Source organism: Alligator mississippiensis, chromosome 1 (genome assembly GCF_030867095.1).
Source record: "Alligator mississippiensis isolate rAllMis1 chromosome 1, rAllMis1, whole genome shotgun sequence".
Lineage (NCBI taxonomy): Eukaryota > Metazoa > Chordata > Crocodylia > Alligatoridae > Alligator > Alligator mississippiensis.
The window spans coordinates 99,411,541-99,439,050 of record NC_081824.1 but is presented as its reverse complement, the minus strand read 5'-3'; the positions used below and the strand labels follow the sequence as shown (position 1 = coordinate 99,439,050).

Sequence of the window (27,510 nt, the reverse complement as noted above, 5' to 3'; positions counted from 1 at the left end):
TGAATTATGGGGGAGGTTGGGGGCTGGGGGGCGTTGAGTGTCTTTGTAAGATTTGAAAATCATAACTTGTAAGCATCTCCAGGTACCATGATGGGCAGCCCAATTTTTGCAGCCCCCCTCCCAGAAGTAGCATTGCCAACTCTTGACTAAAGCTGTTCTGGAAGATTACCCCTCCCCACAATGTGACATAGCATCATTACTTTTATTTTCTGAAAATCTCTCAGATTGCTTTCAACAGTCAAGGAGAGATCAGGCCAATACGGGAGGGTTAGTGACCCTACCCAAGGGTACTTCGTACCCCAGATGTACAGCTGGACCCGGCCCCCGGGCTCTCTTCGAGGCTGCATGGTGGCATGTAGGAAGAACTGAAACGCAGGGCGGTGGGTGGCCGCCCCCGGGAGACACGCTGCGTGGGCCCCCCATCATTGCCAGGGGGAGACGAGGCTCAGGGCCTGGTGGGTCCAGCCTGGCCGCCCCCTTCACCTGCCTCTGCCCGCCCCGTCGCCTCCAGCCGCCCCTGGGAGCAGGGCGGGTAGACCCCCCGCGAGGGGACCAAGGGGGACCCGCTCCGCCCTTCCCCAGCGTGCGCGGGAGGGGGCGGAGCCACGTGCCGTTACCGCCCCTCCCTCCAGCCACGTGACGCAGGCCAGAGGCAATAGAGGGCCTCGCGCCTGCGCTTCAACCCCCCCCCCCATTAGGGAGGGGGTGGGGCAGGGCGCGGGCTGTACCACTGCGTGCCGCCCTGGGGGGGAGGGCAGGGAAGGCGGAGCTCTGCGCCGAGTTCACAAGTGACGGCGGCGCTTCGCTCTTTCCCTGACTCTCTCTCGCGTCCCCCTTTCCCCCCTCTCAAGTCTCCTCATGCGTTAACGGGAGTGGGGGAGTGACAAGGAAACGCCTTTCCACGCATCCCCCCCGGCGGGTGCAGAGTGGGCACTCCCCCTCCCCCCCTCCCGCGTGCCGCGCGCTGGATGGTCGGGTCGCTGCGCTGCCCCCGGCCCCGGTGTCGCCGCTTCCTCCCGCTCCCGCCCGTCCGCGCGCCGACGCTTCCGTCCCCCCTCCTCCTCCTCCTCCCGGCCTCGCGGCGGCAGCCCCATGGCGTACAGTCAGGGCGGCGGCAAGAAGAAAGTCTGCTACTACTACGACGGTGAGCGGGGGGGAGGGAGCTGAGCAGTGCCCCCCCCCCGCCCTGCCCCACATAGGCGCGTCCGGGGGGAGGGGCTCGAGCTGCTGCCGCGCTTCACTGCTTCACGGGGGGGTGAAACCGCGGGTGTCTGTGCGTGTCTGCGTGTACGCGGGGGGTGGGCGTGTGTGCACGTTTGTATGTGAGAGTGCAGGCGTGCTAGTCTGCGTGGGGGGTGAGAGAGTATGTGTCCGTGCGTAGTTGTGTGTGTGCAAGGTGGGCGAGGGAGGGAAAGCATCGTGTGTGTGTGCAAGGGGGGTTGGGTGCCAGTGCATCTAGGCATATTCGTGCATGCGTGTCTCACATCTGTGTGAGAAGGATATGTATTTGTGTGCATGTGTGTAAGGTGTGTTTGCATATGGGTATCTATGTATGTGCCTGCGAGTGCTTGGGGGGGGCGGGTAGGGGGTGAGGTATCCAGGTTGTAGCCGTATTGGTGTAGAAGCAAAAGGAATCAAAACTCATGACAAAGGTGATATCTTTTATTAGACCAACTAGATATTTGCAAAAATGGGTGGGGGGCTGAGAGCACGGGTGTCTGTGCACAGTGTGTTTGTGAAGCGTGTCCGAATGCTTGCACATGTGTATTTCTGTGTGTGTCTCCACCAGCCGGGTTTTCACCTAGCTAACAGCAGCAGCTGGTTTGATTGGCCCTAGCCAATCACTTTTATTTTTCCCTCTCCCCATCAAACCTCCCAGCCCTCTGAAGCTCGTTGTCCTGTATGAAGGACCACATTATCAGGGTTTAACTTTGTCTTTGGCACAGCTAATTAGACTCAACTGCTGTTTTAGGTTCATGTAAAGGAATGAGGTTGTCTTGGTGCAGTGAGCCCCCAGTATCCCACCTTAGACCAGACAACTGATTTTTAGCCCCCGACCACTGCAGGAAGAGGTGCGAGGCAGGCCAGAGGCAGGGACACACTGGCAAGCGCCACCGCCCTCCCTTTAGTTGTATCCTAGATGCCTCAAGACAGAGCCCCAGGGTCTTGGGCTCCCAGAGGCAGGTCCTAGCTAGCCATGGGCTAGACCCCTAGGCAGCCCCAGTCACAAGTGTGTGCTCCGCTCTCTACTTTTACTTGTCTCACTATCCTAGAAACACAGTGCCAAAACCCTTCACATATCCTGCCAAGTAGCATCTGCATCTGCTCCGGGTGAAACGCCAAATGGCCTATGAAACTGGCTGGCAGGAGTGGTACTGGCAGGGTGCATGCTCAGGCCAGGGAGATGGGGGTGTCGGTGTGTTCAGAGAGCAACGCCTCCTGATCCATTTGATCAGCAATGCCAAAGCTATGATCTCAAATTTATATCTAATTTCATGTTTGCATCAGTTCCTCCATCTTTGGTTCAAGCCATAGAAAGAGAGGGGGGGACGTTTCCCTACAGCTAAACTTTTATTGGTCAGATCAGCTGCAAATGATTTGCTTATGTCTAATTTTCCACCAGAAACAATCTCAGAGAAGCTGGGAGTGGCTGTTGGGGATGGGCCACTATTCTGGTGTTTGCAGTAGTGCTGGGGACGTTGAGCCTGCTTTGCGATTCTTATTTTTTAGTCAGCTACTGTTTAGGGTTTTAAGAGCCTTGGCTTTAGCGCAAGGTGATGCCAAATGCGTGCTGGTGTGGCAGATATGTCTGCCGCTATTCAGAAATGGCAGATCTGGTGGGGCCTCTTCAGGGTTTCTAACATGCTAAGTGAGGCTGAGTGGTGGTTGCCGCCCCCTTCTCTTTGTTGCTTGCTCTGGTTCTTTGTTCAGCATAAGGGGGGAAAGAGGCCACTGTTAGGGAGAATTTTGTTGAAGCTAGGGTACGACTTCCCTGGAAAAAGAGTAAATGGTGTTCTATCTTGGCAAAAAGATATTTCAGAAGTGCTCTGTATGCTGTATTTGTATATCTGCAGCTAATTTAATAGAATTGTTTGCAAAATATGTTGGGAAAGCAAAGTTTGCTTGATAAAACTAGGTACCCTTTTGCTAGAGCAGTGGTTCTCAAACCTGTTAGCCTCTGGGCACCCCTCAGGAAATACCAGCTCTTAGCTTTCCCTTGTTTTGGGACAATGGAAAAAATAATAGAGGAATTATTTTTGTTGCAAATAACTCAAGTCCAAATGGTTTGGACGCTTATGGATTCCAGTTTTAAATCTCTGGGTTTATCTTGTGAATTGTGTAGGTGTTTGCATATGTAATAGCGGTGTTATTGCATGGAATCCTTAAAATGATCTCATAGTACCCATGGTTAAGAATTATTATGCTCGAGTGGAATATTTCTGGCATTATAGTAGTGTAACAATTGCAAGCACTGTTGCTTGAATCCCTACATAGTAGATAAACTTATCTTGGTGAGACTTTAAAAAAGTGCTAGAGTAAGGAACAATTTTGCACTGGCAGGATGCTGAACTATGATCCCGTTGATCTTTGCTACTTCTGATTTACATGAAAATACACATTTGCTTGGTGAGTCCATGGACTTTTTTTACGTGGCTGTTTTGTCTTGCTTATTTCATATTTAATTGGCTCTGTATGGTCATCTTTCTCTATGATGATTGCTCTTCCTAAATCTTTCTAAACTATAATGTTTTGAAAGATGCAAGTTGCTAAAAAAACAATTGTTGAAAGATTTTTTTGGTTGATTAACTTGTATGTATAGACAGGAATGAATAGAAGTCATAGGCTAGAGTGAGTATAATTTAAAACTGGACAAATGTGTTCCTTCTATAATTGAGCTGTCTTAGAAAAATTGCTTATTTTGCAGTAGGGAACTGAAAAGTATTAGAACATTTCTAATAGCTGGTTTGTTAGCACCAGATCTAATAAAAGACATAAGTGCCCATAAGCTAGGCCTTTTAAATGTCTGGAAACTTGACTTTTTGGGTGTCTGGAAAGTGGAATCTGAAGTCCAGGATTAAGACCTTAGTCTCTTTTATACAGTATGTAAGGTTAAGGTACCTTGGGAGAGCAAGTGAAAAACCCTGCTGCTGAGTAAGATGCCACTTAGGGTTAGTCTGAATGAAATGCTAAGTTCATACGTGTCTGAATGTGTCTTTCTCTCTGAGTTTAAATTACAACCATGGCTCCAAGGTTGCCTCTGTTTACTCAGGAATCAGAGCTTTGAACATGTTCCTGGATAGGTGCTTATAAAAATTCAAGGAACTGAGGGGAGCTCAAGCTGCTCATGATGTGGCTGATGGAAGTGATGATGATGGTGCTGCTGCCCTGCTGTTACAGAATAGCCGACTTGTTAGGGCATTCACCTAGGAAGTTGGAAACCTGCGTTATGTATCCTTCAGCCCAAGTGGGTCAGACATCTCCTGCTACCTAATGGGCTGCCCTAACTACTAGGCTAGAGGGCTTCTTTTGAAGCTGGGCCATTACACAGAAAGCAATGCAATATTCATAGAGCCAGGAGAGAACGCTAGAGGGAATGTCATTTCATAGCAGTGGGTCTCAACTTTTTTTTTTTGTTAGATTCGAGCAACCTTTCCGTAACTTTTGTTTTAATGTGGTGGCACCTTAGTTGAGAACCACAGTTCTGTTGTGCCTCAGTTTACCTCAGTGGTTCTCAACCAGAGTGCTGATGCCACCATAGCCAGGTGGAGCTTCCTGGTATGCCTTGAGTAGAGCCAGGTCAGGGAGGGCTATGACAGGAATGCACACTCCTGCCTGCACTAGGTTTACCCAATACGTCTAAAGCAGGCAGGAGTGTCTGTCTACTCTTGTCCCAGTACTTCCTGGTCCTCCTTCCCCTGCCACTCCTGCTGGAAACAGGTGGCTAAGATGGTTCCAGCAAGGATCAGACCAGGAAGGGCTATAGCAGGACAAGGCACCTCTGCATAGGTTTATCACATAATCCTAATACAGGTGGGGGCACATGCTTGTGCCGCAGCCCATTCTAATCTGGCCATGCCCAAATCATACAAGGCAGTTCCACTTGGCTGAAGTGGTAGCAGTTCCTCTACCACATCATCCCAGTTGAGAACCTCTGCTCTTATCTCCTAATAGGTTAGGCTGTCACCTGAGAGGAAGGAGTCTTGAGTCCTTGGTCTCAGCATTATTTCTCTCTCTCCTTTAGTCCAGTGACTTTTTTAAGTGACATGTATAAAAAGTCATGGAAGAGAGAGGAGGAGAAGGTAGCATTTCCTTCTGGGCTACCCTACCTCCTAGGGCAGAGTCCTGCTCCCTCTTGTTTGCTTTCCTGATGCAGTGAATTTGGTGATCTTTGCTGCTGAGTGGTTCAGTTTTAATTGGTCATATGAAAGAAGCCCACACCCAGCCTAGTATATATCCTGGTGTTTCGGGCCCTGATCTGGGTGGTGGGAGGTGTGGATTTGAATCCCCTCAGACGTGAGGGCCTGTATCCCTGATCTGCTATTTTCTGTTCTCTTTTAACCTCTCGTTTTTTGTATAATAATTTGGTGATCCTGCCCTCTTTTCTCGTGTTGCCACGTTTTTCATGGAAAGTGAAGGTGGCCATTGTGTTTTGTGCTGAATGCAGTTCTGTTAGTGTTTCTGAACCTGCTTGCTCAAGCTTCTTTGAGGACTTAAATGTCAGTCTGTCTAGTTTTTGAGTCTCAATGAGGCATATAAGACCTAGGTGTCTGGCTGCTCAGGGCAGGGCAGTTTTGGTCACAGAAGCACCATTGCAAGTATCTAGTGAATTTTCTGATCAAAAAAAGGGAGGTAGCCCATGATTTCTGATACCTTCATGGTTAGGTGGCCACTGAGAAGGAGGGTGTTTTTTTTTATTGCAGTTTTTGGACCAGATGCACTGAGTCCTGTTTTGGGTATCCTCACTCCAAAAGGAATTAATCTGGCCTCTAGTATTTATTTGTATAATGCCAAATGACAGCAGTTATTTCAGATTTCCTTCTAAAAGATATTGGTCAAAATTGCTTTCTTAGAAATCAAAGCAGTTCTGTATCTTTTGGCTAGTTAATTTAAATGGCCAAATAATGCATAGATCTTAATAACGTTTTTTAGCCGTAGGGAAAGTTTAACTGTTTTGGGAGGAGAGAGGAGATGCCCAGAAGCTTAAGTAACCAAAAATTAATAGTATAAAAATACCCTAAACTATAGCAGATAAATTAGTAACTATCTCTTGGTGCATGGCATGCAAACACAATTAGTTTTTATTTATGAGAATCTTTTATGGCTGCATGGAAGTTTCTGTATAGAAGTAAACTCTTCTTTTTTTAGTTTTATTTTCTATTTTCACTTTGCTTCCCTGGAAATAAGCAGCAGCAGAGTAAAGAATGTACATCAGAAAATCCACAATAAAAGGGGTGCCTTCATAAGTGCTATAGTTTAATGTGGCGTATTTTGAGTTTTAAGACTAAATCTTAGTTGATATCTACTGGTGTGTCTAAAACTCTTCCTGCTTGAGACTGGACATATTGTAGAAAAAATAAGCCCCGTTCTCTTTATGCCTGCCTGTGCCCACAAATTAGGAGGGTCAGAGAGGCCTAGAGAACATACCAACACCACACTCAGGATCTCTGTTACAAGAGAGCCTGAATGTGATGCTGATCTTGCGTGTTTTTGATGTTTGCATATTGTCTTCTTCTGCTTTGTGTGCTTCCGCATGCATGGAGTGAGTACCTGTGGGTGGAGTTTATTTCTGAGTGAGTCTGGGAACTCAGTTAGTTTAGAGTGGGATGCTAATAACACCAAGGCCTCGGGTTCAATTCCCAGTTGAACTAAATGATTTCTTGAGGTCCCTTCCAGCCTTACTTCGGATGTGGCGTGCAGCAGAAGCCCTGTGTCTACCTGTCCCCTATAAAGCTGCACAGCTTGTGTCTGTCAGTTCCCCCTTGCTGAGCATCTGTCAGCTTGCAAGCTAGACAGCCCATGTACAGCTGTGCAGGGTTGAAACTTGCCATGCACAGGGAGCCTGGGATCGGGCTCCATGTATGATGGAAATTTGCAGGAAGTGCAGTATTGGAGACCGGTCTCAGATGCAAGGCTCCCTGCATCAATCATGCAATTGGGATCTGTTCCTGATCCCCATAATCATGTGATTGTTGGCATTTGTGATTTATATTTGATTGTGACGTTAAATTAAAGTCTCCCAGTGCCATAGAGTTGCGCTGTGCCAGGGTAGGCATGCTCATTGGCTGTCTACTTGCAGTATAGTAGAGCTACTATGCTGTCCAAGGGTATATTTTAGGCAGTATAGGATTTAATAGTCCCGTTCTTAAATAGTTTCATAGGAGTGTTAAAAGGTTCCCGGTACACTAAAACTTCAGAGACCCTGTGTTGAATGTGTTTGGTTTCACCTAGAAAGGTGAGACTAACCCTGTTTGGCAGTGCAATGTAAAAACAGTCCACTACTATGTATAAATGCTGCCTTTGAAGTACAGTAACATTTCTGTTTAAAATGAAGCTACAGATCATCTATTACCTGCAGATGCAAATCATTCTGTAACTGAAAATGTTGTGCACATTTACAAGGCCTGGTTCTAGTGATCCCCAAATGCAGATTTCAACTGTGTTCATGTGTGGTACTATACTGGTCATTACTTGAAGGTTTTGCAATATAGGCAAGCTTAAGATTGACAAGTAAAAAATCTTTGGATATACCTGAGAGAAAATGTAAATATGCTTATTCTTCCACTGATTTGTTATTGATGCTTTCTCAACTGTTGATGCCAGCATATAACATTATTCCAACTTGTACACAATTAATAATTGATCTTGTATGTAACAGTTTATAAAAATGAGAGTATATCATCTTTATATTTGTGGCACTTAATCTTACAACAAGACTGATTTATTAAGTATAATTGCGACTGAAATAAACCAAGTATCAATTCAGACTTATAGTTTCTCAGATCATCTCAACTTTGGTTTATAACTAATCTCAAGCAAGACATATTTTCTCTGTTACCACAATTATTTGTGGTGACCAGTAGTTCAGGTGACAGTGTCCAGAATAAGACATTGGTTTCCAGTCTCTGCCAAAACCTTCTCATGATGAGAAGGTGGTGGATTTATCCTTCCATTCCTTTATGCTTTGCTTAAGGAATCACAATCATTTTCTGTTTCTCATCGTTTATTTTCATGGTTTTCTTTCTGCTTGTTTGTGTCCCTGCTGTATTTTCTCTTCCTCCTCAGATTGTGTGTGTAATTCATTAGTGGAACAGTACTGGGAGCTGTTGTGTCCTGTTCTCTACAGTTGACCTGTAATAGGAAAAGGTAACTAGATTCCTGTCGGTTGCTTCTGTTTGGCAAAATTGGATTTTACTGCAAATTTTCACAAGTAAAATACATTTAACTGAAAAGGAGGTATGGGTTACAAATATGATTACTACCGCTACTTATAAGTGGTGCAAGCTTTGTTTTAAAGATGTTTAAATACAGAGTTACCTCGACAGTTAGGTTTCCTGCAAGTAACATGAACCAGAGGTGATTTTTGTGACACTGTTTCTGTAATGTCCCAAGCTTATTATACATTCTTTCCAAAGGGGACTCCATGTTGAAAAGTATATTTGAAAATGTAGTTTAAAGATGGGCAAAGTCATCATGGGAACAGTGGAAGTCTTCAACTTTATTAATAAAAATGGGAACCTTTTTTTAAGCTTCTAACAGAGTAAATATTCAGTAATTTTTTTCTCTACTTTGAAAAGTATCTTATATACTGGTGCTGATATTCTTTTTTCATTTTATAGCTTTGGTAGGGGATGTAAACTTTTATTAGGTGAGAGTAAAAGAAATGCATTTTTTTACTGCTAACGCCTGGAAAAATTTGTTTCAAGGCTTTTTTGAACAATTATGTGGCTCTTTAAGTTCCAAACTTAGAACCACTTATGATTCAGTGGTTCAGCATTACCTTTGTAGAGCAAGTAGAACTGCTAAATGCTTACCGGCTTGGATCTTTTACCTATTTTTAACTGTTCGTACAACTCACAGGCATAATTTCAGTGGGTCCCACTTGGCTGCCCACTGCCTTTTGTCACCAGGGATCATAGTTTTCTGTTTGAAAATCACAAGTTCTCTGATTTAAAAAAAAAAAAAAAAAAATTAAAAAATCACAAGTTAGTTCTCTGAGGAGGAAGGCCCATTGCATAGCACCTGTCATAGCCTGGTGCCTTTCCCCCCCGCGCACTCTTGCCCTATGTCTCCCTCCCTCCCTCCCTCCATGCATGAGCCCCTCACCCAATGCACTATACATAGCACCCTGTCTCACCTTCAGCTAACTGACGGTGGGCTCCCCCCCAGCACTGTGACCAGGACCATGACACTGTGTCATGCCACTGTCTAGGGTGGGGGCACGCAGCAGAAGCCAGAGGGAGGAAGGGGGAATTCTGGGTAGCTGCTGCAGCTGAAGTGTTAAACAGGGATTTGGATTTTCTGTTTGCCATGCAAAAAGCAGATTTTCTCCTTTAAAGGAGAAAAAGTTGGGGAAAATGTGGGTTTCCTTTTGCAGGCTGGCAGCCTTCCAGCCTGCAAGGAGCTGTTTGGGGCTGGGAAGAGCGGGGAAGGGTGACTGGAGGCAGGGGGCCACGTGTGTGTGCGTGGAATGGGAGCAGGAGTGGGACCGGGATGGAGAATGGAGCGCAGAGCTTTCTCTCTTGTGGCCAGGGGTTGTGGACTGAGCTGCCCTGTGCCATGGAGCCTGCCTACTGGGGCAGCTTGTGGAGCATGAGGTCTGTTGTGGGGCATGACAGCCCTGGTCTAAAGTGTTGTATACCCATCAATCAAGCTTCAGGTCTGAATATGGTGTTAACCTACTTCTGATTTGTTAATGCTAAAAATCTCAAAGATTCATGCCAAATTGCTATTCATGTCAATAGGAATTAAGTGCTTGTGTACCAGTGAGGATCTGGGCCTGAGTTTTTTATTAAAGCCCCCCCCCCCATTTTAGATCTGAAATACTGTTGTTGTTGTTTTTTTACCTGCGGAGTGATACTCTCATGTATTGTTTAACTGTTGGATTCATAAATAAGGTGATCATCTTCAATCTGTATCAGAGAAGTTAAGATTATGATGTTCAGTTAATTTTTCCTAAGGCTGTTGGCTAGTTAAGTGTCATGCTGATCATTTGTGTCGTTGATACAGTGCTCCTCATCTAATCTCTGGTGTACCTCTACTTTGACTGATATAGATTTGTCTTTTAGGGATGTGGACAAACGATGCCTCTGCCAAGCAGAGCAAAAAGTCTAGTGAAGATCTGGTTATACTGAAGGAGGGGGTGGTTGGTTCCCTAGCTAAAATATAAAGGTTCACCGATACATCAGTCTGATATTGGATCGGCACTGATATAAAGAAAATTTACTTCAGAAACTCTGTATCCGAAGTTGGCCATATCAGGTTGATAATTTAGCTGATAAATGGCCCATGCACGCGCGCAGCCGCAGGACAGCACAGGCAGCGTGGAGAGCTGCCTCCAGCTTGTAAGTATGGTATGGTTGAAGGGGAGGGAGGAGGGGAGGAGCATGGGGGGGGGGCAGACCAAGGCCCCCATGGTGAGGGAAGGCTGGGGCTGGGACTGAAGCTGGGGCAGGGGCTGGGTCAAGTGCTGCCAAGCCAGGGCAGGGCAGGCGCAACACAGAGCCATGGCTCGTCTGGCCTTTGCTCATCTGGCGGCTCCTGCTGTTTGTCCGGAAGGGCGGGTGGGGTCTGTGCCCTCAGATCTTCATGGGGTGGGGTGGGGCCAGGTCTCTGCCAAGCTCTTCCTGGCGGGGGGTGCGTTGCAACCACAAATTTGACGTAACCCCACCCCACCCCTCCGGGAAGAGCATGGCACAGCCCCAGCCCACCCTACTCAAATCTGGGGGCACATGCCACCCCTATGCCCTCCTGGAAGAACAGTGGGAGCCGTTGGATGAGCAGGCAAGGGCTCAATGAGCTGCCAGATCAGCAACTCCTGGCCAAGTGGCTTGCAGGGGTGGGAGCCACCCCTTCCAGACAAGCTGCAGCTCCTTCCTTCCTCCCTCCTCTTCCATCACACCAGACTTACCAGCTGGAGGCAGTTCTCCATGTTGCTGGGCTGGGTATCCGAAATCGGATTGGTATTGGCTGATATGCCTCCTTAGAAATCGGCTATCAGTATCAGCCGCAAAAATCTCTATCAGTGCACTCCTACTAAAATAGCTTTTCCTGTATAGCTGATGTAAACAATGCAGGTAAATGGACTCTTGCTTATATATTCAGTGTCTCCTGTATTAGGGTTGTTTCCAATCCAGCACTATCCATGTGACTCTTACTATTTTAAGTATAAATAAGGCCTTAGTCTTTTCTTCCTGAGGCCGAGAGCCATTTCCTCATTTCATTTACAGCTTTAATCTAATTCTGTGGGAAGTCAAGGATACACTTCTTATTGATCTTGGTAAGAGTAGGTATTTGATAACAGAATATTAGAATGACTGGGTTTCTCAAGTCTTACTCAAGTAAATTAGATTATGCCAGGGGCGTGGGGCAAATGAAATGGAGGGGTGATTTTAACATGTTAAATTGCTGGTGTCTGGTCAAGTTAGCTCAATTTTAAGATTTCACTCGGTTCAGGTCTGCATGGAGGCACCCAGAGAATAGTAAAAATTAATCATATTGGACATTAAAGGTCCTGATTCAGTTATTGACCACCTAGCTCTGGAGGCATCTAACACAAGGAACGTCTGACCTAAAGGTCCTTTGGGTAACCACATTTTCCTCTATGTGACCAGAACTGCTGCATGTCCCCTGCCCCAGGGGGTGACATAGTCCAGGCCGTAATGTTGGGGGAAGCCCATGGTCAGCCGAAGGTGACTCAGGGCACCAAGTGCGGTGGCACTGCTCCAAGCAGCATGATGTCCATTTCCCCCCTTGAGATTTCTTGAGGTTACCAAACTGGGTGGAGTGAATTTATGCCTTCTGAGGGACCCAGTCAGTAACTCATAGGATATGGTTCCTCATCAAATGCAATAATAGCCATGTACTTATTAAATCAGACCAGGTGGTGGTGCTATCCACCTTTTATGTAATAGCGCATTTGTTAGAGTGGGGCTGTCCAGCAGGCAGCTGCAAAGAATTAAGTTATGGCCCTGGACTCCCACTCAACAATCACCACTCCCTATCGCTCTGGGTGCAACAGCAGCTCAGGTCTCTGTGCTACCCCTTCTCTTCCAGCTTCTGCTACCTGCCCTAGGGAGCTAATGGTGGAGCAGGCCTGGGACAGTGGCTACAGGGAATTTTGGCGTGGCCATAGCCCACTCCATAGCCCACCCCCCGTCCAGTGCCGCCACCACCACCTGCCCCGAGTGCAGCCCCTGGCTCTGAGCCTACAGTGGGCAGCCCGCCCTCGCCCCACACACAGATGCCCCCATGTCTCCCCCAGGGGTGTGCACAGTGGTGGGAAAATGCCCCCTAACCCCCATCCTTCTCCCTGCACCCAGCTCCGTCCCTCACCCTGCCCCAGCTAGGCAGCTCCTGCCCCAGCTCCATTCCCTCCCTCACTGTGGGGCCTCAGTCTTGCCCCCACACTGCTTTCCCCCCAACAGACTTACCAGTGGGATGCTGCTATTCAAGCTGCCAGGCTGCATTCCTGGCTGCGTGCATGCTGCAGCAGTGCGCATGCACGCAGCATTTATTGGTGACATCGGCTACACCAGCCAAAAAAACCCAATTGCCAATAGTGTCAATTTTCCTTTTATGGTGCCGATCCAATATGGACCAATATATCAGTTGCACCTCTAACTGCTGGAGACAGACTCTCCCTGTGCTTGAAGAAAGGTGTTTGGACCCTAAAGCTTGCAAAGAACAATTTTTCCAGCTATTTAGTTGGTGTGATAAAAGATATCACGTCTGCCCGAAGGGCCTTGTCTGCCTATGATCTCCGGAGACGGAAATCCACAGTTTGAGAACTGAAACAAAGCATCACTGAGATGCTGAATGGGATCTTCTAAACTGAGCACTCGGTCCCATTGGGTAGAGTGGTTTTCTTTAACTTTTACTAATATTTAAAGGAACCTCTGGGAACCCCATAAGATAATATAGTCCGTGGTCTGTTGTGACCTATTTATAAAACTTCCAAAAAGGTTACATGAATATGTTCTGTCAAATAGTATATATTTAGAAGTTATAATCTCTATTCCATTATTATATCTTCAAGCTTTAACGTATCTTAAATTAAAACTATCTTTATATGTTGGGTTTTTTTAAACATCTTAAAAAAAAATTAAAGGAATTTGGTTTAAATAAAAAGTCTGGTGTTTTTATTTTATTTTTTAAATCGTTGGTTTTTATCCACCCTTTGTGCGGTGCAGTGGCAGTTGTCCATGCAGTGCATAGCTCAGTGGGCACGTGACATACTGTGGTGCAGCCCTTTGGGGAACGCAGCCCCCAGCTGCTTAGAAGTTAGGTGACCTGTATGTACACTATCATGGAGCCTGCTTTCAAAGGAAAGAACTATTTTCCAACTTTAGAGTGTAACAGGTTGCATCTCCTGTTGGGTGAATTAAATGATTTTTTTTTTTTAAATCAACCTATTTTCATGTTTGGCTGAGATAAGTTGAGATATAAAGGAATTGCAGTGTAATGGGAAAGACCACAAATCCCCTGTTTCATCCAGTTCTTATCTCCTGTTCATATTCTGGCTTGTTCCTGAATATAGTGCCTACCTTTCTTAAAAAGAAGAAAAAAACGAATTGAACTGGTCAGTCTAACTTTGATCAACTGAAAGATACTAGACTAAATAGTCAACCAGTATGAGAAATAAGAGCCAGTGTGGGTTTGTCAAGAGCAAATCCTGCTTAACCAAACTGATTTCCTTCTGTGATAAGGTAATGCGTCCTGTAGATGAGCGAGTGGAAGCAGATGACAGGATTGTATCTTGATTTCTGTAAGGTTTTTGACATACCTTTGTAATGTCAAGTAAAACTAAGGAAACATGCATCCATGATTGGATAATGATGCTCAAACAGTAGCCATCAAGGGCTCAATATCAAACTAACTGAAAGCATCAAATGGAATTCCCTGTAGTCTGCAGGGTCCAGTGCTGTTCAGTATCTTCATTAACAGCCTGAAGGACATAACTGAATATAGACTAAATAAATTTGCAGATGACACTAAGATGAATCCTGTAGCAAACACTTGAGAGAATAGGATTTAGGATTCAATATGACCTTTATAAATTGGAAAAAAATGTTCTGAAAAAAATTGGACGAAACTCAGTAAGAAATGCAGAATATGACACTTAAGGAGCAATCAAATGCACAAATTCAACATGGGGAATAACTGGCTAGGCTGCAGTACTGCAGAAGAGTTAAAGTGAAGGCAAACTGAATATGAGTTGTCAGTTTATACTGTTCAGGGTGTAATAAGTAATGTAATGAAAGCAATGTTGTATGTAAGGCACGGGAAGTGATTCTGCTGATGTATTCAGCAGTGGTGAGTCTTCATTTGGGACCACACTTTGAGAAAGTTAAGAACAGAGAAAAGCAACAAAAATAATTACAAGTCTAGAAAACATTATAGATTCATAGATGTAGGGTTGGAAGGGACCTTGTAGATCTTCTAATCTGACCCCCTGCCCTGGGCAGGAGAGAATACTGGGCTCAAATGACCCCAGCTAGGTAAATGTCAAGCCTCCTCTTAAAGACCCCCATGGTAGGAGCCAACACCACTTCCCTTGGAGGTTGGTTCCAGATCCTAGCTGCCCTGATTGTGAAGTAGTGCCTTCTAACATCTAGTCTGAACCTACTGTCTAACAAATTATGGCCGTTATTCCTTGTTACCCCTCGGAGGCGCTCGGGGGAACAAGGTCTCTCCCAATCACTGCTGGTCCCCCCCCGGTAAGTTTATAGATGGCCACCAGGTCTCCTCTCAGCCTTCTCTTGTGAAGGCTGAACAGGTTCAGGTCCCATAGCCTCTCCTTGTAGGGCCTGCCCTGCTGTCTCCGTATCATGCGAGTGGCCCTCCTTTGGACCCTCTCAATGTTGTCCATGTCCCTCCTGAAGTGGGGTGCCCAGAACTCAACGCAGCACCCGAGCTGTGGCCTGACCACTGTTGCATAGAGGGGGTGGATCACCTCCTTGGCCCTGCTTGTGATGCATCTGTGGATGCAGGACAAGGTATGGTTAGCCCTACTGACTGTCCCCCCGCATTGTCGGCCCATGTTCATCTTGGAGTCCGTAACGACTCCAAGATCTCTTTCTGCCACTGTGCTTTCAAGAAGGGAGTTCCCCAGCCAATAGGTATGCTGCTGGTTCCTACTGCCTAAGTGTACTTGTCAGTATTGAATTCTATGCTGTTTGCTTTTGCTCACCCCTGTAACCTGTCCAGGTCCTGCTGTAATCTTCCTTCCCTTCTAGCGTGCCCACCTCACCTCAAATCTTGGTGTCGTCTGCAAATTCAAACAGGTTGCTTTTCACCCCATCGTCCAAGTTCATTTAAGGGAAGGGTGAAAGAATTGGGATTGTGTGCCCTGAAGAGAAGACTGAGGGATAATCTGATAAGGTGCTGTATAAAAACGTTTTTGTATTAAGAGAATGATTTTCTGGACTCGACAAGATATTACGAACTTAAGTTGCAACAAGGGCTGTTTAGCTTAAATATTAGGAAGATGTTTCTGAGACTGTTTACGTGGTAGAGGAGAGGTGAAATCTGTCATTTGATGTTTGTAAGAGTAGGTTTAACAAAAATTTATAGTTTAGACCAGTTGGATTGAGTTGAAAAGTTGAATTACATGACCTCTTGAGGTCTCTTCCAGACCTGCTTTGGTATGTTCTTACTGTAGTCATCTTTCCCCAAATACCAGCTAATACTGTCATTTTAGTGCCAGATGATTAATTGGTGCTGCTGATGGGCCCAGCACTGTTCATGGGTGGGGATTTCTGATAGGCTTACCTGCCAATTGTGGGAGTGGTTGCTGTTGGTGATAGATATTTTAAAGATCAGTGTCCCTTGCCTAGTCTCTGACCTGTCCTCTTCTGGTGCTGTGGTTGGCACCAATAGTATCATGTTGTGAAAATGTCTCTGTTAAGCAGTAAACTCTTGCTGATTATAATTAATTCATTAATCTAGTCAGACTTGCAAACACAAATAACCCCTCCAAAATCTACTTGTAGAAATTCTTAAAGTTTAACCTTTTTGCATCCATTCTTCCTGTGCAAGTTCTCAGGTCAAAGAGTTAACCAAAAAGGAAAGGGAACGCCATGAAAAGTAGTTCTGCAGTAGCAGCAAAATGTAATCGTCCACTTGCTTTCCATTTGTAGGTGATATTGGAAACTATTATTATGGCCAGGGCCATCCCATGAAACCTCATCGGATCCGTATGACCCACAACTTGTTGCTAAACTATGGCTTGTACAGAAAAATGGAAATTTATGTGAGTATAAACAGAAGCATAAGCATTAAATGTAATTAAACTGTTTTTAAAGGAAGCAGCAAATCTGAATGTTTTTCCTCAAGTAAAAAATGGAAATACTTTGCAAGTGTTGCAGCTTTAATACAACTTTGACTTCCTCATCCCTGCATTTGGGTTACATTATTGTTCTTTCTTTCGTGATGCATTAAAATGAAATTTAAACTTTGTAACATACAGGGCCACAGCTTGCTATCTGTAGATGAAGCAGAATTAAGTCCATAATACACTTGTGGTGTCCCATTCTCTGCCTGCCCCCTCCCCCCCACATAACATTTGACTTTTTGTTCATTGTTCTGCTATCATTAATCATACTGATAAAAAAAAAAAAATATATGGACAATTGCATTAAAATATTTTGGTGTTTTTATTGACAGTTGCTGCCCCTCTTATCCCCCTCGATTCTTTTTCACTATCTACTAATAATTGCTGTAGGTTGATCAGTTACAATACACATTGTATCTGACTTGAATAAATTTGTTAAAGATGGAATTTGTCACAACATTCTGGTGTTTATTAGAATAAAACCCATTTTAATTATTTTTGTTACCAGCGACCTCATAAAGCTACAGCTGAAGAAATGACCAAGTACCACAGTGATGAATACATTAAATTTCTTCGATCAATAAGACCAGACAATATGTCTGAATATAGCAAGCAGATGCAGAGATGTAAGTCTTAGCGTTGGGATAAATTTGTGTTTGTATGCTCTTGTTCTAGATCCCTCTGGGTTGAAATGGAAGCTAAGTGATGTAGGACCCATTGCATGTGGGTAAATTCAATTCCCCAAGTTTTTTACTTCTTGATTACCTGTGTTCAAAGGCAGCATCTTGAAAGAGAAATGGTACTTCCTGTTCCTTAGAGTTGCAGTTCCTGGGCAGTTCAGATGCTTTCACCTGGTATCTCTCGTATCACAGATATACAAGCAGCCTCTAGACCAGTGGTTCTTAACCTTTTTGGACTCAAAGCACCTCTCAAACTTTTGTGAATTGAGTGGCACTCAGTTTCCAAAATTAACTTGTATATTGCAGTGTTTGTTTACCACCTTGCAGAGGTGCTGGGCAGTGGAGGATTGGCCAAGCAGGGACAAGTGGTTGAGCATTACAGTTCTAGTCACTTGCACTTTTTAAGCTGATATAGACATCTTTCCTAATTCTTTGGGAAATGTCTGCTCTCCACTGTTCGCAATTACCAGTAGTTGTTACCTTGTTGCTCAGAGTGCCTTGCCTCTAAGAGCAGCCTTGAAATGGGTAGAGCGCAGTCAGTTTCAGAGTTGCTAATAAGACAGCAGCTAAAATGGGCCTTTGTGTGGCTTGGAACACATCACACAAGGAAAGAAGTAGTAACATCTTTTAGTTGAAATAAGCTTAGGTAGACAGAGGCTTGAAGCTAGGGAATAGAAAGTGGGGGGAGGGGGGCATGTTAAAGGGCTTAGAATTATTTGTTCCTCTCCCTTTTATCAGGCAACTTAACACTTTTTAGAACCTAGCATTTTGAATTGCAGTTTAGAAAGCTATTTAGAATCTTTCATTTTAATTGGTGTTATAAATAAATTCAGTATTCTGCATTTATGTGCATATACATTCCTTAGTTCACTTAACTGCATAACAATACCAGTCCCAATTTTTTGTAATAAACATCTGTTATCTGCACTTCAGTTAAAGGGAAAAATATAGCATCTTTCAGCCCCTACCATCTACTTTATAATGCAGTTGTACTCTGTTTAATGATTAGTTTTAGAAACTGAAGAGGAAGCAGCAGTCCAAGGGTTAAAATTGACAGAGCCAGTCAGTTTGTGGACTACTAATACCACAACACTGACAGTGTTGTGTATTTAATGAGTTTTGCTTAAACTAAGTTCAGATAAGTACACAGCCATTTCAAAGCCAACTTCAAGTACTTATTACAGGATACTCCATTTTGTACAAGTTTCTGCAGACATTCTGGACCTTTATACTTAGACTGATTTCCAGACTGCTACAGCTGCTCATATATTTAATCTTTTGGAACCAAGGCCTGTCAACTCCTGTGGAAAACTGAACAAAAACAAACCACCTGTGTTTTGGCTACAGTTTGAGCAGCCTTATAGAAATTGTCTACCTATAGTTTCATTTGGTTTCTCGAAAGTGTGTTGACTCCGTAAATGCCAGGTTTTGGTACAATGTAATTTTGAACCATTGAATACCTAAACATTTTAAGTGTTTATAAAATATTAATTGAATTTGAACTTGTTGACAGTACCACCAGTTAAATTTGAATCTCCGTGAGGAATAAATGTGTGTGTAAGAACTTTGTGCCTTACAACTGTGATCTTGAAAACTAACAGCACTTTTCCTAAACAGTTAATGTTGGAGAAGATTGTCCTGTGTTTGATGGACTGTTTGAGTTCTGCCAGTTGTCAACAGGAGGCTCTGTTGGTAAGTACATTCTGTGTATGAATGTACTTTCTAGATTTCTGAGATTTTGACCATGTTAATATGGCAGTAGTATTTAAAACCTAGGCAGCAAGATCATATGTGAAATATAATCCATTGGGTAGTTTTGAGTTGAATGCCTAGTGTGATTTGCAGTCTTAAAAGGTAAGAGTGCAGGTTCATTCTGGATGTTATAAAGAAATAACTTTTAACAGAATGAATTATCAGTTATTCTTAAACGCTTTTGGAGATTTTAACTAGTTTTCCTATTTGTTTGTTTAGCTGGGGCGGTCAAATTAAATAGACAACAGACTGACATGGCTGTTAATTGGGCTGGAGGACTTCATCATGCAAAGAAGTCAGAGGCATCTGGTTTCTGTTACGTCAATGATATTGTGCTTGCTATCCTTGAATTACTGAAGTAAGTTTATCATAAGAGTCAGAGTATAACTTAAAACTGTATAAAAATGTCAGAAAACTTGGGGTTAAAAAGTTATAAAGTGGCTGTGGATAATGTACAGTGCTTAAAATGTCCTGGTGATATATTTAAACTTATTCGTGGTCAATTTTCATAGTATGTGTTGAATCAGCACAACATGAATAAAAATCTTTCCCCGGTTGGCATTACTGCAGAAATTCTAACTAAACTATGTACAAGCAAGGAAGATTAAACATTCAAGTCATGACTAAATGTGGCAGTTAAAGACTGTAAGGATACCTGCCAGTCCTCTAAAGGGAATCTACCTTTCAATTTTATATTGACCAGATTAAAGAAATTAATTAAAAAAAATAAGTCTAAAGTGTGACCATAAAGTTCTCTGCCTACCTGCTTTCATTATTTTCACTGGGAATTTGTTGAGGAAGTATGACAGCAATGTCCCAACACTTCATCAAGCCTTCTGTTTCTTGGCGCACACTTGTCTGCTTTCTCTTCAGTTTCAAGTTTGGTGCCACTTTTGTTGGTAGAGACTCTCAGAGAAAATGCGTGTGAACAATCTTAGAGCACTGTATGTAATATAATCAACCATAGATAAGTGACCTGTTTGTGTAAGTGAAGTTGACTTCTCCACTACAACCATCACCACCAGTGGTACGTGATTGTTAATGAACTATCTTTTGATTCAGCCCTTTGGCATGAGCATAATGTTCTTTGTATTCTGTAAGAGTTTTTCACACGAGAGTAAATTTTACAATAGCAAGCTTTAATGGCTGTTGAAGAAACTGAAATAAAATGTTAATAAATTTAGAAAATTATGATTTCATTTCTTGTACTACATTTTTGTTCAAACTTTAAATGTCTGTATATCAGACTTAACCTGAATCATGATGCCACTTTCTTTTCTACCTTTTTTGGGAAATGTGATTTTTGTGTTTTTTATCCTTCCTAGATACCACCAAAGAGTGTTATACATTGATATTGATATCCATCATGGTGATGGTGTTGAAGAAGCATTTTATACAACAGATCGTGTTATGACAGTGTCATTCCATAAGTATGGTGAATATTTTCCTGGCACAGGGGACTTACGGGTAAGGTTAGACATGAATTTGTTATTCAGCTTATCTTTTCACCTTTTTTCCTAGCAGATATCTGCCTTAATGTTTGGTCATAATTACCCCTTTTGATGGTAATAAATACACTATAATTTGCAGATTTTTTTTTTTTTTTGCTTCAATCTGTAACTTATACCCTCTGAAAAAGGTTATGGACTCATTGGAATAATCTGTAGAGGTGTTTCAAGCAAATTGATTCATATCACACACAAATTAAGACGTTTCAAGTATGTTAAACTTGGATCATCCGGGCTTTGGTGGAGTAAGAGAGGGAATTTGTGTTGTAGGGATCTCTCTTCTGCATTTTCAATCATATGTATAGAACAAGAAAAATAGTTCTTATTTGCAAATGATTCATCAGTCCTGAGATTGCGAGTACCTTAATTTATCTGTAAATTTTGACTGTTGCAACTGTTCATAGTTTGGAGCATTGTACAGTAAATATTCACTTACTCCGAAAAGTATAATTTGCAATAGATCACTGATACCCCAGTATGGGTTAATTTAGTAACATTACCATCAAGATAAGCAACTTTGAGAAGTTTTAATGTCCCCATGCATTGCAGTTAATAGTTTAAAAAAAAAAAAAAATTGAAGACCTATACACAAGACTATAATGTGAAGGAAAGTACCCTTTTTGATGCCTTTAAACTGCCTCCAGGAAGTCTGTATGTGATACAGTGTCTCCAGTTTTCTCAATATGGAGCTGAGAAGAGGTTGATGATTCACAGAATACTGTAGCAAAGAAAGTGTTAAGTGGTAAGCCAATAATGAGCAAAATGTCCATCTTACTCTGGCTGAAGGCAGTTACACATTTCTAGCGTTGCTACATTTTCTAAAATCATTCCAAGATTGCTTTGGATTCAGATTAAATACTGTATTTTGTGTGTTAACTTGAGTGGCCACAAGATGGTACTGTTGCTTTGAACAACTAAACCTGGATACTTAATTGGCTTAAACTCGGATTTCTCCTGGAGGGTTGGGTAGTTTGAAACTTTGAGCGCCACAGCCCCATGACAAAACATGAAGTTCCCTACTGGCTATACAGAAGATACTGGAATTCAATTTTAAGGTACCTGAAACACAATAAGACAAGTAGAAAAATGTCTGTCTGTCTGTCTGTCATAGACTTCAATTTCACATGGTTGTAAAAATGCTTGTAATAGTGTTTTGCAATGAAGTAGAACGCAAATTTCTTATTAGACTGGATAGCTACAGAAGAACACAGAGAAAAGACCTCCAAGTTTTTCATTTCTCAAAAGCTTGTAAACCTGATGGAGCACAGAGGCATGAAAACCCTGTTTTATATTTTAGTCAAGGTAGGGTTAGAGATGCTCATCTCAGGACAGCTTGTAATGGTCTTTGTTTGTGGTCTGTGGGCTCAACTCAGATTTAAAATTTCCTCTTAGTCTTGATATAGCAAGTCTGATTCATGGCCAGTATTGCTGTGGTGTCTTCCTTGAAATTAAGCAAGGCCACCTCAGTAGTAAAGTATTTACTTGCTTCTAAGGTAGGGTTCTTTACATATTAAACATGGAGAAAATAAAGCCTTGTCCTAGAATCGAGTATGGGACTACTTCAGCTGGGAGCTGGGATGAGCGGTGATATCCCAGGCTGATCTGGGTACAGTGGAAGCCCCAGAGATGCTTCTGTCCCACACTGCAGGGATCAGCTGTGGAGGGAGCCCAGCCTGACAAGGGGCAGCGGTAGTGAGGCACAAATTTCTTCCTCCATTACATGAGCCCAGCCCAGCTCCCTTCACCTTCAGCTCCCTGCTGATCAGGAGCAAGTGCTGGAAGATGGAACCAATGCACTATGATTGCCATCCATGGCTAAGTTGGGCACCTTTCACAGCTGCTCCCTGAAGTATCAGGAGAGACTCTGGGACTCTCCCAGCATCCAGATCAGTGTAAGGGGGAGGACAGGTGCCAGGGTTGGGAAGGTGGCAAACACTTAATAGCTGGGGTGGGGGGTGCAGGCCTGGGAAGCAAGGAACAGGGCCATCTGTCTTCTCCCTTGCTGCTTGCTTCCTCCTGCCTCCCCCCACCCCTCTTACCTTTGCTTCCTCCACCACAGTGGTTGGGGGAGACATGTAGGCTGACCCTCCAACAATTAGATTATGTACGTGAAAAATTATAATGAATTTATAATGTATGTATAGAATCTAATTATTGGGCAGTCATCTTAAATTCAGAGTTGTCTGAGCTGTAGATTTGGATAAATATGGTATAGCTTCTTCCTTCAGTAACCCTCCCCAGCTGGTTCTCGGTCAGAGGCTTTTCTTTGTTTCAGCCATGTCAGCTCCATACCCATTAGATAGTTGTTTTCAGCAACTGCTTAGCCTTCTGTGCCACTTGGAGAATGACAAAATAGACCTTCCTGTTTCATAGCATAACTGGATAAACCAGTTGAGAGATTTTTCTGATGCTAGATGCACCAATGCATTATTCAGTGGTAGCCACTAATTTTAGCTATGTTGTTTCTTTAGCATTTTAACCTATACTAGTATAGGCTTCTGAAAATGTTACTTAGGCATATTTTAGTTTCTGATAATCTTGGGTAGTGCTCACTGAAAAGCAGGTTTGTTTAATAAGAAGGATGGGATTTTTTGTTTTAACATTTGGCTTCAATCCACTTTGGGGTGAAGAAGGGACCCTTCCCCCTTCTCTTTTTTTTTTTTTCCTCTCTGGGTAGGGAGAGACTTCCACCCCAGAAGAGCCAAGAATTTGAACTGGCATGTCTGATGTCTCTAATTGTATTATCACTTATAAACTTTAATTTAGACTTTAGGAAATCTTTAATAGTACTTCTCATACTGGGAGGGGGGAAGAAATAAAGCACATAAACAGCCAGTACTCTGTGCATTCATGTTACAATTTTGGTTCTTTGAGAGAGTCACCACAGGTGATTAATTGTTGTACTGCTGATCGAGGTGCATATTTTAAAAATTTGGAAAAAAATACTCTATTTGCCTCTGAAAAATGTCTGTGCACAGCAGCACACTATTTTCCAGTTAATACAATGTTTGGACCTGAATCAAATTTATGAATTGGCAAAATAATAATTGGTCAACTGTAATAAAGCTGTATGACTTAACATCACTTGAGTGGCAAGAATCTTCTTGCTGCTTAGCGTTTTCAGATTTATCAATAGGCTGCTTATATAGGTTGATAAGCTTAGTACCTTTTCTGTGAAAAGCCTATGTTTTTTGAGAGGAAACAGAAGCATCTTTTTTTATCTCGTTGCATACATTTGTCACTTAACGGATTGTTATGGCACATTTCTACATGAATGGTTTATTTTTAAGGGCTTCATTGTTACTTCATACGTCAGCCAATATAGGGAGGAGGAATTACTATCCATATGGCTGGTTACCCCTTCCTAAGGATAATATGCAAGTACAGTTTCCTATTTTAAAAGCCTTCACTTCTATGGGGAAGCCTAAAAATGGTTTCTATTTAATAACTTTTCTCTAATCCAACAGTATCTGTTTTCCACAGAAGTTCCTCACCTGGAGATTATGGGGAGGCATGTGATTTCCAAGGACCTCTTAAACTTTGATCTTTTATGTAGCATCACAAACATGCATGTCCACTTGGTCTTCCCAAATATCTTTCTTGTTTTTGATTGATTTTTGGTGTACTGAAATGATTCATAGTAATATTTTCTCTTAAAATATTTAAATTTAAAAAAAATCAAATGTATTGGAGGTCTGTACTTTCTTCTGTGAGTAGCCGTTGGCCTAGTTTTCAAAATGACCTTGTGGACGAATGGGAAATTAAGTGAGCTGCCTTTTTTTTTTTTTTGGCCTTGTCTTGAGTAATGGGACAAGCCACTATAGCAGTCTTAAGTTGGTGTGCTGTTTGCTGTAGTTCTGGGAAATATTATCTGTTTTATAATAACGTAGTTGTCAATTTTACTTGTAGGACATTGGTGCTGGCAAAGGCAAGTACTATGCTGTCAATTTTCCAATGAGGGATGGCATAGATGATGAATCATATGGGCAGATATTCAAACCAGTGAGTATTGTCTAAATCCTGCTCCAGATGGTTGGTCGGCAGCTGTGTGGCTGAGTTCAAGACTTGGGGGTTTTTTTGTTTATAGATTATATCCAAGGTGATGGAGATGTACCAGCCCAGTGCCGTGGTATTGCAGTGTGGAGCAGATTCCTTGTCTGGTGATAGGTTGGGATGTTTTAATCTTACTGTTAAAGGTAAGCAATAGTGAACGTGCTCAAGGATTCACGGTAATGACTCTAATTCATGGAGTTAAACTTTTTATTTGGGAGGAAAGGAGTTTCCATCCCCCCCAAATTATCGAATAATGATTTGTGACGCCTGAAGTTTTAGAATGTGGGGTAATAGTTGCAATCTTGGGCTGAATTTAATATACATGGAGTAAAACAGGTCACTTTGATAGGGTTCTGTATACAATGCTGAACATTAAGCTAGCTGTATCCTTGAATTGTTGCAGTACTGAACTGAATAGTAAGCTAAGGTATATGTCCACATTTGGTCACATTGTCAAATTTTCCAGAACACCAGTGGCTTTTGTTTCTGTATTTTTATGGGTGAGTGTTTAATGTTTTTTTTTTTTTTTCCCACAAGCAAGCTTCCATGTTAGTACTAGCAAAAATGAGAGGAGGTAACTTCTAAAGTTTGCTAAATTCTCCGAATTTAAAAAGAACATGGGAAAGTTAAACAAGACCAGCACTTCATTGTTTTAAGAACTGCTGTGATACACTTAGCAAAATTAACAACTCAGTTAACATTTTTTTTAACATAATGAGTTCTCATAAAGGATCTTCTCAACAATGTGACTTGAAGTAAAAGCATCGTTTTAAGACTAGATAAATCAGTGTTGTGTTATTTGACTTGGTGTCTAACCAGCTGGGTGGGTTTAAGCAACTTGTTTTATGTCTACATACCTTACTTTTACCATATATAAAATGGAAACAGTGCTATTCTGCTTTGTAAAGCAGTTTGAGATAAGTGATGAAAAGTGCTGTATAATAGCTGTCCTCAAAATGTGCTGTGAGTTTGAAATAACTAGAGGCTGGACCACTTTGCACCATGCCTCTGGCTAGATCCCTCTAGATGTGGATTCCTTAGTCTCAGCTGAGCCCTAGAGTATAAGTTACTGTAGTATATGTTAGGAGCAGAACAGAACTAGAAAGGCTCATAGAACTGCAGCCTTGTCCTTTGACTCCTCCCCTCTTCGTGCTGAGCTGAAAATCTGCCTTAGTTTCGTCATTTCCATGTTTTTTGAGAAGACATAAGTTTTAGGGGTGGTGATACAAAAAAGGAGGATGGCTTAAGGAGTCTGAAAGAAGAGCTAAGGTAGAAATACTGAGCCTGTATTTGGTCTGTTTTGCACTTGCCAGGCTTAACATCATCTTTGGTTCAGCTGTGCTTAGTTCAGTGAAGAGATAAATATTGTTCTGCCAAGGTTCAATTTTACCACTTTTATTAGATGCATGTAACTTACTAATAAGCAGCTAAATTTTTCCTGTTCCCGTTGCATGATTTACATTTTTTGTGGGTTTTTTTGGCAGGTCACGCTAAATGCGTGGAAGTTGTAAAGACCTTTAACTTGCCATTGCTGATGCTAGGAGGAGGTGGCTACACTATTCGTAATGTTGCTCGATGTTGGACGTATGAAACTGCAGTTGCCTTAGATTGTGAAATTCCCAATGGTAAACATTAATTCTGAAAAGTATTCTTCTTTTTCAAATGTCTTGATAATGCTTCACTTCTCTTCTGTTGTATTGTTTTTGGAATCAAACTAACTTTCTTAATATTTATCCAGTTCAGGTTGAAATGGGTAGCAATAAACTAGATTTTAAAACAGCAGTATTCCAATTCTGTTATGCAGAAGATGTTTTTCCAGTGCCTAGAATCCAGCATCTTTTAAGATACCATGCTGCTTTGTTTAATCATTTTGACCTTGGCTGCAATAAGGTGTTAATAAATGCGCTGCTTTTTGCTTTTGGAAATTTAATATAATTTTTTTTACCTAAAAAAGCCTCCCTAAAAACTTCTACTTTGCCACTTTTACCTTGTGTCCACTCCTTGTCTACAGTGTTGCTACTGTTTTAGCCACTTGTACCATGGTGATAATCATAGTACTAAAACCCTATGAGCAACGCTCCAGAAATTTCTGTAATCTTGAATTGTGAGCTAATGCTGTATTCGTTTGAATATAAAACTTACTTTTTAGAACAGAAAAGTTCTAAAATGGCATGAATCTTAAATTCATTGTTTTTATTCTGTTTTGCTTGAAAAAAAATTCTTACATGCACCATAGATTTGTCTTTGATCTTTTATATTTGTCTTGAATTGGGAGCCAGAAGGTTTAGGGTGTCATATGTTCAAAGCAGCATAGTATCTTTCTGATCGCTTTTGAAAGGACTTACAGTGAAACATCAATCAGTTGTTGGCTTGGTTGTTTGCTCTCTCCAATTTAGTTTTGGAAGGCTTTGCCAATTCCAAAATTCTGCTTACTACACACTTTGTCCTAGGTTTTCATTACTGCTCTTCGACTTCAGTGCTAGTACTCTAAACTTAGTTATTGCCGCGAACAAATCCTGGCTCACTCTCCTTAGAAACTTCATAATTTTGTATTCGCTCTTCTCTGTGCTTTCTTTTTTGATTTTGCCAGCATTTGAAGAAATAAAGGAACATAACGTTGTGTACATATAGTTGAGGTTGTGCACCAGTTAAGGTGCACTTGGTGCACATTACCTTGCTCTTGTCAACGTTTGAAGTTCATTTGTCATTTTTTGCCCACTCACTTAACTTGGTCAGATCTTTCTTTCCTCTCCATCAACTTGGGACTTTACTGCAATACCTCGGTATTCTCTACAAATTTTGAGATTTTACTATGCACCCCCATTTCCAAATTATTGGTGAAAATGTTGGACAAAATTTGGACTCCACTCTTGACCCCCCTTTCTTGAAAAGTGACCATATAGTTTGCTGCCCTACCCCTTGCTGATTATCTTTTAGCAGCTCTCAGTCCATGAAAATACCTTAC

The 27,510-nt window shown here is 42.4% G+C and overlaps 1 protein-coding gene across 2 annotated transcripts in view; it reads left to right on the top strand.

Annotated features, from left to right (window-relative positions):
- The first annotated feature begins 958 nt into the window (after positions 1-958).
- HDAC2 (histone deacetylase 2) overlaps positions 959-27,510 on the top strand; it is a 35,471-nt gene continuing 8,919 nt past the window's right edge. The window contains exons 1-9 of one of the 2 annotated variants that reach the window (XM_006270053.4): positions 959-1,144; positions 16,359-16,471; positions 17,061-17,178; positions 18,850-18,924; positions 19,204-19,342; positions 20,310-20,451; positions 24,402-24,494; positions 24,580-24,688; positions 26,030-26,170. In XM_006270053.4, the coding sequence (XP_006270115.1) occupies positions 1,093-1,144; positions 16,359-16,471; positions 17,061-17,178; positions 18,850-18,924; positions 19,204-19,342; positions 20,310-20,451; positions 24,402-24,494; positions 24,580-24,688; positions 26,030-26,170 (982 nt within the window). In that variant the 5' untranslated portion in view covers positions 959-1,092. Of the gene's footprint in view, positions 1,145-3,544; positions 3,628-16,358; positions 16,472-17,060; positions 17,179-18,849; positions 18,925-19,203; positions 19,343-20,309; positions 20,452-24,401; positions 24,495-24,579; positions 24,689-26,029; positions 26,171-27,510 lie in introns of those variants that run through there. The other variant, XM_019479595.2, reaches the window with a different exon arrangement.